At 37.9% G+C, this 9,789-nt stretch overlaps 1 protein-coding gene and 1 long non-coding RNA gene across 2 annotated transcripts in view; both read left to right on the top strand.

Annotated features, from left to right (window-relative positions):
* LOC118343392 (adhesion G-protein coupled receptor G5-like) overlaps positions 1–4,598 on the top strand; it is an 8,437-nt gene extending 3,839 nt beyond the window's left edge. The window contains exons 9-14 of the mRNA XM_035682196.1: positions 677–792; positions 1,227–1,495; positions 1,611–1,701; positions 2,030–2,159; positions 3,463–3,619; positions 4,113–4,598. Coding sequence (XP_035538089.1) covers positions 677–792; positions 1,227–1,495; positions 1,611–1,701; positions 2,030–2,159; positions 3,463–3,619; positions 4,113–4,213 — 864 coding nt within the window. The 3' untranslated portion in view covers positions 4,214–4,598. The remainder of the gene's footprint in view (positions 1–676; positions 793–1,226; positions 1,496–1,610; positions 1,702–2,029; positions 2,160–3,462; positions 3,620–4,112) is intronic.
* Positions 4,599–8,028: 3,430 nt separating this feature from the next.
* Positions 8,029–8,927, top strand: LOC118321061. Its single transcript, XR_004796391.1, has 3 exons — positions 8,029–8,195; positions 8,658–8,697; positions 8,857–8,927. It is a non-coding gene; the product is annotated as an uncharacterized LOC118321061 (long non-coding RNA).
* The last annotated feature ends 862 nt before the right edge of the window (positions 8,928–9,789 follow it).

Raw genomic sequence — 9,789 nt, 5'->3', positions numbered from 1 at the left:
CTTACTGATGTACCACAATAATGTTTCTGAGTTCAGATATCTCCATTTGGGGGCTTTTTCAAGCAAATATCGATCTATGTGATTGTATTTAATTAAATCAGCATGTATTTCTGCCACCCTTTAAAGTCACCATGCCACCCTCTTGTCAACCCATGTCTATTAAAGTGTCAGTAAGCCATGACAGTGTGAACCAGCACCAACAGTAGCCAGACCCTAAAACAGAAGCAGCTAAATGGAATTCAGCCATCACTCATTTTATTATTTGCACCTGTGCTTTTCCTACTGTGCCATGCTAAAGCGTATTCCATAAAAAAAAGCCTGCTAAATGAATATAAACTGCAAAATATTAGTGTGAGTAGACAATCATATCCACAAAATACATACAGCAAAACAGTGAAAACTCACTCACCATGAATCCATTATGATGCATAAAATCTTTAGGAATTGGTGTACATATAACAAACAATATATATAGTTGATAAGCCTTTACCATGACTTCCCCCACCATCAACCACTGATTGCAAACTTATCCTAAATAACTACAGCATTATTAGCAGTATTATTAGTATTATCAGTCTGCTTCCCCAGAAACTATATCTATTAATAAATGGAATGAAGTAAAACAACATTTGCCTGTACAATGTAATTACTATGTACATATTACTTTTCTCCACAGGTGTCTGCTTCCCTCTCACCCGAAGACCAAAATATTCTTTCATACATCACTATAATTGGCTGTAGTCTTTCTCTTTTTACCCTGGTCATCACTGTTATACTCTTCATCACAAATAGGTAATTTATTCTTCCCCAGTCGACGACTCTCCTCTCATCTTTCGTTGTCCTTCATCCCTCCTTACCTTCAATCTATCCTCCCCTCTCACATATTTTCAGGAACAGCAGCATCTTTCTGTCCTTGCTCCCGTCACTTCTTCAGCTCCTCATCTCTCTTCATCCTCTCTTGTTTGACTTTTTCTTGACACGTTTTTGTAAGGTCTTTTGGTCATTTGTTGTTTAATTTTTCTTTCCTCCCTCCTTCCTTGCATTACTTTAAAATACAATATGCTGTCCCTTCTTTCTTATAACATTTTGTCCCACTTCTCACAGTAAATGCCACCATTCTTTCCTTTCTTCCACTTTATATAACCTTTTACAACCACCCTGATACAGCCATGAAATCTGCACATAATGTAACACCTACCACAGATCAGTTCTCCTTTGTCTGACAGAAAAGTCAGGGCAGATGTCTCTATGAGGGTCCACATCAACCTCGCCATTGCCTTGATCCTCCTCAACGTGCACTTCCTCCCCAGTCAGGCAGTGGCAGCACTGCCCTCCAGTGGACTTTGCTTTTATATAGCCATTGCTATTCACTACTCTCTGCTAGCCACTTTGAGCTGGATGGCCCTGGAGGGGTTCCACCTATATCTTCTTTTGGTCAAAGTCTTTAACATCTATATCAGGAGATACTTGCTCAAACTCAGCCTGGTGGGATGGGGTGAGTTGTGTTGGCAAGGCCTGCGAGTTGTCAGCATCGGTCGAACAAGTTTTGGGGGGATACAACCCTGTAAAAAGTGAATGGATTGGTCCCATGCTGAATCCTTGTGTTTCAGGTATCCCTGCAGTCATCGTATCCATTGTGATCATCATAGACAAAGGCACATATGGACATGCAACTCTGTCTGACTCCAAAAGCAGTCGAATGTAAGGGAGAAGCAGGAACAAATTTACAAGCATGTACAATGTAGAGTAATGATTAACTTATATTTATCAACTGTTTTGCATGTGCATTAGGGTTTCTGTGTATTTGAATGTTTTTGGAATATGTCCACAACCCCTATTCATAGCAACAACAGTTACTATAAATGATAGGAAGCAGTAGCTAGGATTTACTGATATATTCCATTTCATGGGCAGAAAATGTGCATAAAGCAGAATTATTAGGCACCTGTAATGACATTTCTATTACACAATTCATATTTGATTTTGCATTGTGACATTACATTCTTATCTGTACTTTCTCTCCTTGTAGATGCTATATAACCAATAACACAGTGAAGATGGTGACTACCGTGGGAATGTTCGGCTTCGTGTTCATCTTTAACATGATTATGCTAGGGGTGACAGTCAGGCGCATTGTGAGTCTCCGCCAGAGCAAAGAGGTGCGAACACTCTTATTATCTTTAAAAAGGATCTTTAAAGGAAAATTCTGGTAATATTCAATATGTTTCTTGCTTTCAGCATATCCCATGGAAAACAAAACAATGAATTGCTCATTAAAATACTGTCTCCTGTGTATTTAAAGCCTATAATTTATTCCTGTGTGCCATAAAGCTACACTGTTGTCTAAGACCATTACAAACAAATAATGGAGCCTCAGTGTTGAACTGGGTGGCATGTTCCTTCATTACCATGAACACCCACACTGTAGTTGATCTTTTTTTCTCAATAGAGACTATAGCCAGACTTGAAATAACCTAGCTATTAATTCTTATGTCCATGTGCACCATTAAACACAATATGGCATTAAAGATACTGCACACTTTAAAATAGAGATTAAAATATGAGTTTAAAGTTGTAAAAAGAGATAGAAAGATAACATAATCATAAAATAATACTCACAACTCAATTGCATTGTTTATAGTTTGTAACCCAAGGAAAAGCAACGTTAAGTAAGTTGTCCAATCCGATTGCTATCTAGCTGGCGACATCACTCTTTTGATTTGTTCATATAGCACAGATCCACTAGCCAATGAGATTCTGTGCAGTCTTGAGACAGAAGTAAGAGAACATTAAATACCACAATCTCTACAACTTGCCTGAAGAGTAGATTGTGGACAACTTAGATCAAGATCTTGATCTAAAATGTTCATATTGCCCACCCCTTCTGCTGCTGTACTCACTCCAGCACCAAATCTGTTCTAATCCATGGTTGAAAGTAGTCCCTGACAAATAAACTATTTACTCCTGTTTGAGTAACGGTTGCTAAAAACCAAAGTGGCCAAGTGTTCCAGGGATTCTTCTTTCTGAGATTTTAAAATATATCTTTTTGACCTATTTGTCAACATTTATGTCTTCAGTAGGAACCAATAGACTTGGGGCTGAGTGCCACAGACATGGTAGGGACGTTCGAAAGTATCACAGTAATAGACTGACAAACACATGGTTTGTTTTGATATTTTCATTGAATTTGTTCAATATCCCCGGTCTTCCTTAATCTTTAATCTTTTCTAATATTTGTTTAATATGGTATCATTCATTTCATAGTTGTCTCCCTTACACATACACTCTGTACAAGTGAACTAGTCTCTAATATAAAAGCATTTAATATGGTGATGACTTTATGACTCCTGAGAGTCTAGGATAGTGTGCTCAAAAGCAGGTTTGGTGTTCAGCATTTCAATTTCCTGTTTCTGGTTATCTTTCCTGCTAATGTGTCATTTTACACAACATTTTGCATGTCAGTTTGGGCAGAGTGACCATGACAGAGCCAAACGAGACATCTGTACCCTGCTGGGAGTCATCACTCTGCTCGGCATTACGTGGGGCCTGGTCTTCTTCTCATTTGGCTATCTGGCCACTGCTGGCCTCTACCTCTTCTGCATCCTGAACTCACTACAAGGTCTGCTCACCCTCCTTTCACATGTTTAGCTCTATTCCGTGGGGGTGTTATTGTAAATATGACAGAAAGGCTTATATAGGCAAATGTATAAAACGCTGTATGTAAATGTGCAGGAGTACTGCATGGCCATTGGTTGCATACTGCAGTGACAGCTGTTGTTTTTGTAGATGCAAAGTTGACCTTAATACTTGGTTTGACACTGACACAAATGGTGTGATATATTTAACACATGATGTCGCTCAATAGTGTGTCCATACAGCTGAACATAACAGGTCTAATCTAACCAATATAATCTCTTTACAGAAACACACAAATGAAGCGTGTACAAATAAAATAACATACCTATATATACAGTGGCCTGACTATTTGTATACTGATTAACAGTGACGCAACAGTCAGATTGTTTATCAGTGTCATTTGCATGATTGACATGATCCTCTCTTCCTGTACTCTCTCTAAAAATGTTCTTATCTCTTTATCTCCTTTGACCCAGGTTTCTTCATCTTCCTGTGGTTTGTGATGTCTCTGAGAAAGATTAACAACTCAACTACTAATACGGGTAGTGAATCACGTACCACCAACAGCTCAACCTGAACGCAACACACCAGGACATTTTTCTTTTGTGTGTGTGTGTTTATGTGTGTGTTAAGGGGATTCATACAGAAATGCTGTAAATTTGCCATTTATTATTTCTGCTTTAGGTTACTATGTTTTCATGTACAACAATGTAGCATAGAAGCAAACTCATGCATGTGACTGTACTATTAAATGTTGTAATCCTATTTTTCTAAGTTTGATGCTTTGTGGTGAGGGGTTTATCTGTCCTCTAGCAATTCTTCTGCTTCACACATCCTGTGCACAACAGCACTAACATGAGAAGAGCATGCAAAGTGAAAGGCAAACATTTGGGAGTAGTGAGACACAGCAGGACACTTTACCGCATTTAATGGCTTTCCAAACCATGGGGTTATTGTACATGATATCACATCTCTGTTGACAGACCTGGTTTACTGCAGCAGTGAAATGTAGACTGTGACATCAGTTCTTCGCATATAACCATGAAACCAACACACATGGTCATTTTGTTGTACTGATAAAAAAAATAATATTTGCATAAACCAGATACTTCCAGCAGATCAGACACAAGCCCAATTGTATTTTACCTAAAGCTCTTAATCATGAGATAATCCAACCAGCACAGTTTACCAGTGCAGTTCATCCTGTTCACTTCAGAGGCAAGAAGAGAAACTATTCTGTTCAGTGAGAATCAATGTAAGTATTATTTTTACTATTTTCCCTTTATTGCGGTATACTAACTTTTAAGAATTTGATCTAACCCAAAAACTTAAAAAGCCATAGGAAGTATGTCTGATTGTTTCTGTAGTGTTACCATTAGGAGAATTTACTCCATATTTGTCCTTTGTTATTTGGGAGTGGACCGGACCGCTGTGTCCATGGAAGGGCAATTAAATAAGAAGAGAGAAAGAAAGACCATACAAGAAAAGTTTAAGTGACTTATTGCTGTACTAAGTTAAAATACATTTTTCTTTAATTTTTCAAAAGACAAGAAAATCAAGTGCAATACTTTGATAAGGGGTGACCTGCTGCTTGTGCCTGTTTTCCATCATTGCAGACTGAAGAGTAAGTTAATATTTGTCAGTATTTGATTTCAATTACTCACAAAACACTTGGCAATGTTCAGGAACATAATGAGCATCTCTTTGTTATTATATAGCTTTTAAGTGAATTTCTTTTGGATGTAAATTGACTTACAGTTGAGATACACTGAATGTATCTGCACTAAAATGTAGCTTTATTTATTTCTATTTTTTATTTATTCTATCAGTCACAAATTCAGAGGAAGTGCAATGGTTCCCTTACTCCTATCACTGCTACTCCTCGAGTCACTGGCTGACCAAGGTATGGATGATTATTTTAGGTTTTCTTCACCAAAGAAAGAGTAATGCATTTTTTTTAACTTTTTTGCAAGGCATTTTTACTTCTTGTGAACTTGAAATTTAAAGAATTACTCCAATCTAACTGCACTTAAATGGTACAACAGAACTGGTTGAGAGCTGAGAAAAAAATAAACATTAGTAACTTGTTGCATAATGCAAGTATATTGAATTATAAGAAAACAGTCTTGCTGACATCCTTTTTAAATCACCCATCTGTGTTTATATTAATGTTGCTGTGACCTTAGGTGTTCTCTCAAATAATGTTTTACATTTAGATACAGAGAGTTGTATTTGATTCTTGTATTCTGTTTCTGTGCTCAGTTTGTGTCAGCTTTTCAAACGGCGGCATTGACACCTTTCTGGATAATATAAGCATCTCTGACGACCTATCTGGTAACATAACCTGTTCAACGAGCGGTTTACCCTGCCTCTTTCAGTGCACGTTCAGCAGTTGGTTCAATGGATCATCATCTTGCTTAGAGGTCAAAGTGATAAAATTTCCCACTGAGGCTGTGGACATCGAAAAAGAACGTAAGTACACTGTCTCTCAAGAAGACTGCAGACTCTCTAGAACTGAGCACTACAGTCCTCTACAGAGTAAAAACACATTATTATCACTGATGATAATAAACTGATTCTTAATCCATCCACAGCTGATCCTGTTTCCAGAAATTGTGATTATATGTCTGCATTTTAAATCAAATTCCTCTCTCACCACTCAGATGAAACTTGCGTTGTCTACTTATGTCAGGACGAGACCATCTCACAACTGGTTGAGCTACTGAATAAAGACACCTCTCATCAGAAGGAAATGATGCAACTCTTCTACATCAGGAATTCATGTGAAAAGCTCTTCAGTGGCAGCAACAATGTCACAAGAGGCTATATAAAGTAAGTGTCTGTTGGCTGTACTACCATTTTTAGCCATGCAAACGGCATGGTCAGTTGGTCAACCATTTTGGTCCAGACTGTTTGTCCTCTGTATATATCCCCATGATTGTTGTCCCCCTTGAGATACTCAGAGGATGAAAAAATTATAATGACATATTTAGCAGAGTCAGTAGTGACATTAGAAGACCACTTTGTCGTTTAGAGTATTTTCTAAACAATTAGAAAATATGAATACTAGCTGCTAATCGATAATGCCATCATAGCAGTACTATGCTAGTTGCTTTCTTTTTGGCTAATGTGGCTCCTCGCCTCCCACTCGTGTCCTGCTGGTGTCTTAGCTCCCTTACAGGTAGATACGAGGAGAAGAAGTGATGTCCTGTTTGCTCACCAAACTTATTTAACTTTTGTAAATTGTGACGTCAGGGCAACAAAGAATGTGACTGATAGAAATAACGTAATACTAAAATATGTACTGTAGGTAACATGAGAAGCAGTTAAGGGGACAACAATCATAGGGATATATACAGAGGACAAAGACTTTATTTAATTGTAGTTTATCTGTTTTTTATTTATTTAAACCGTATTCATTAATTCCCATTGTCTTTCTTTAGAGTGGAAAAGCAGATAATCCTTAACATCATGCGAACAGCCCAACTAGAAACTGGAGACTCCATACAATACTACCTGAAAGCCTTGTCTCTGAATGTGGTAAACATCAGTGAGGCTGAACTAAACTCCACAGAAGATCACTCCACCATTCAGATAAATGCTCCACAGGTAAACAAGCTGTGGTGAAGATGGTGCTGATGAATTTAGAAGGGACAGTGGTGATTAATATAGCCTGATTCTGAATATGTTAATGTATTTCTTACGTTAGGCTGACATGACTTTAGGCAGTGCTCAGTCAATTTTCTGCCCTAGTCTGACATCATCTTCTTTTATGCCTAGCTGCTGCCTCAGAACCAGTCATTTGTCCCCAACATTTCACTGCCAGTGTATGACCTGTACACCATCCCAAAGGACAAGAGGATTATTGGTTTGGTCACCTACATGCTTCACAGCCAATTTCAAGTATATATTTATCCTATTTACTTTTACATTGACACCCTCATGTTTCAATCTGTAATTTAAATTTAAAGGCCCAGTGTGTAACATTTAGGGGGATCTTTTGGCATAGATAGAATATAATAGTTCTGTTTTCATTAGTGTATAGTGTTTTTGACCCTTAGAACAAGACGTTTTATTTCCAGATGCCACTGGTCTCCTTCCATGCATTTTGCTATGTTGAACTGCCATGTTCAGTAGCCCAGAACGGACAAACCAAACACTGGTTGTAGATAGGGCTTTTCATGTGAGTAATTGTGGCCACCGTAGTTTCTCCTACACCCTTCACTTTGTATTTCCAGGTTGTCAATTACAGATACAAGCAGTGTTTAGTTATTTGCAATCTGCAACTTCACCACTAGATGCCACTAAATCCTACACACTGGTCCATTAAGCCATGGTCATAAATGTTCGCAGATTCTTTGGCCATTACATATATACTGTATATACACTGTGTTATTCCTCTGTTTATCATTTTTGTACTGAAACTTTTTCCTCATTAGTTTGAACAAGAACAATTCTCATCAATGGTCATCAGGATAGAGCTACTAGGGGATAAACTTCATAATCTGCAAACGCCCATCACGATGATTTTCAGAACTTTTACAATCGCAGATATGGACGTAAGTCTATTTTAAATCTATTAGGATAGATAGTGCCATATGGTATGCTGTACATTTTTGCTAATTGTGGGCTACATAAATAAGATGTGACTCTATTTTGGTGATGGCTTATATATGACACATGACAGGCATTGTTGAAGTGGCATTTTTGACATTTAGATATTGTTTTCATAGTTGTTGCTTTTGTATTTTAGTATTTAGTTTATTAAACTTGGTTGTACCTCAGTGGTGGTCACTGCAATTTCTGCTAAGCAGTCCATCAATCTCCCAGAATTAGAATGTGTCCTTTTATTATTTCCTTTTTGTGATGTAATCACACAGTACTGTTTAACCACTAGGGTTTTTTGTATTTAGCTGAACCTACTTTTAACCTATTGGGTAAGCGTTTTTAAATGGGCAGCATGTACCACTGTTAACTTCAATGTATATGTATGCATAATGTATATTTTTGTATTTTCACAGAATGACTCAAGGTTACAGTGTCACTACTTTGATGAACATGGTAGGCATATATCAGTTTTTATATATTTATATGGGTATATCAAATGTATATAATGTAATTTTTTATATGCCTTTTATGGCAAGTTGGTCTTGCTATTTAGATGACCAGCTGAATTATGCCTATTTAAGTAAACTAAGTTACAATGTTCACATTCCTCAGATTATGTCTGGAAAACAGATGGATGTAAGACGTACAACGGAACCAGTAGTAACCAAACTGACATTATTTGCAACTGTGACCATGCAACACCATTTGCTGTCCTAATGGTAAGGAGACACATTGATAAGGAGACAATGACTTGTTCCTGATGATAAATCAACCAGTTAGTCGAGTATTTATTCATTTGGCACCTTTAAAACAGGAAAAAAAAGTACAACAAATGATTATTCAGTACTGGTACAAAAGTGGTATAACTCTATATGAGAAATTACTTTTTTTCTAGATGTTGGTAAACATTACCTGCAGATAGATGCATTATTTCATCTTTTCTGCAGATAAGAGAATCAATTTCAGAGGTCCACTGGGAAATACTGTCATACATCAGTTACATAGGCTGTGGCCTGTCTGCCTTCTTCACTGCTTTGTCCCTTGTGATATATGTCTTCAGTCGGTAGGTGTACATGTATTCTATGCATTCTATGCAGCTAGCTCTCAGAAAGCGTTTTATCAGCTTGTGTCCAAGAAACATCCAAGAAATGGCACTGACATCAAATTCAATGAGACAATTATACTGAACTACTACTGCTGGTAGTCTCTGTGTTGTTTATACACACAGAGGCAATATTTCACCATGTAGATCAGGTAATAAAACTGGGCTCAGTAGCTTCCCAGTAAACACATCCCGAACATAGCCTTAGAGACCGATGGAGGCCAGATTGATGACAGAGAATACAGTACCAAGGTGATTTACTGCAGCTCCAACACAGGACTCTGACTCCAGGAACGACAAAGACACAACCGGTTCAGGCAGTGACAGGAGAGACATGAAGCGAGACAGGAGTGAGAGGGAGGTCAGGCATTACTCAGCACCCACCTCCAGAGACCTGAGGGGTCAACTCTGCCAAACCAGGTGTCGGGCTCTACGATGTAGGG

The sequence above is a fragment of the Morone saxatilis genome, unplaced genomic scaffold (genome assembly GCF_004916995.1).
Source record: "Morone saxatilis isolate NCDOM2014 unplaced genomic scaffold, NCSU_SB_2.0 Contig11, whole genome shotgun sequence".
Taxonomy (NCBI): domain Eukaryota; kingdom Metazoa; phylum Chordata; class Actinopteri; family Moronidae; genus Morone; species Morone saxatilis.
The sequence above is the reverse complement of the archived record's forward strand: the minus strand, read 5'-3'. Positions and strand labels throughout refer to the sequence as shown.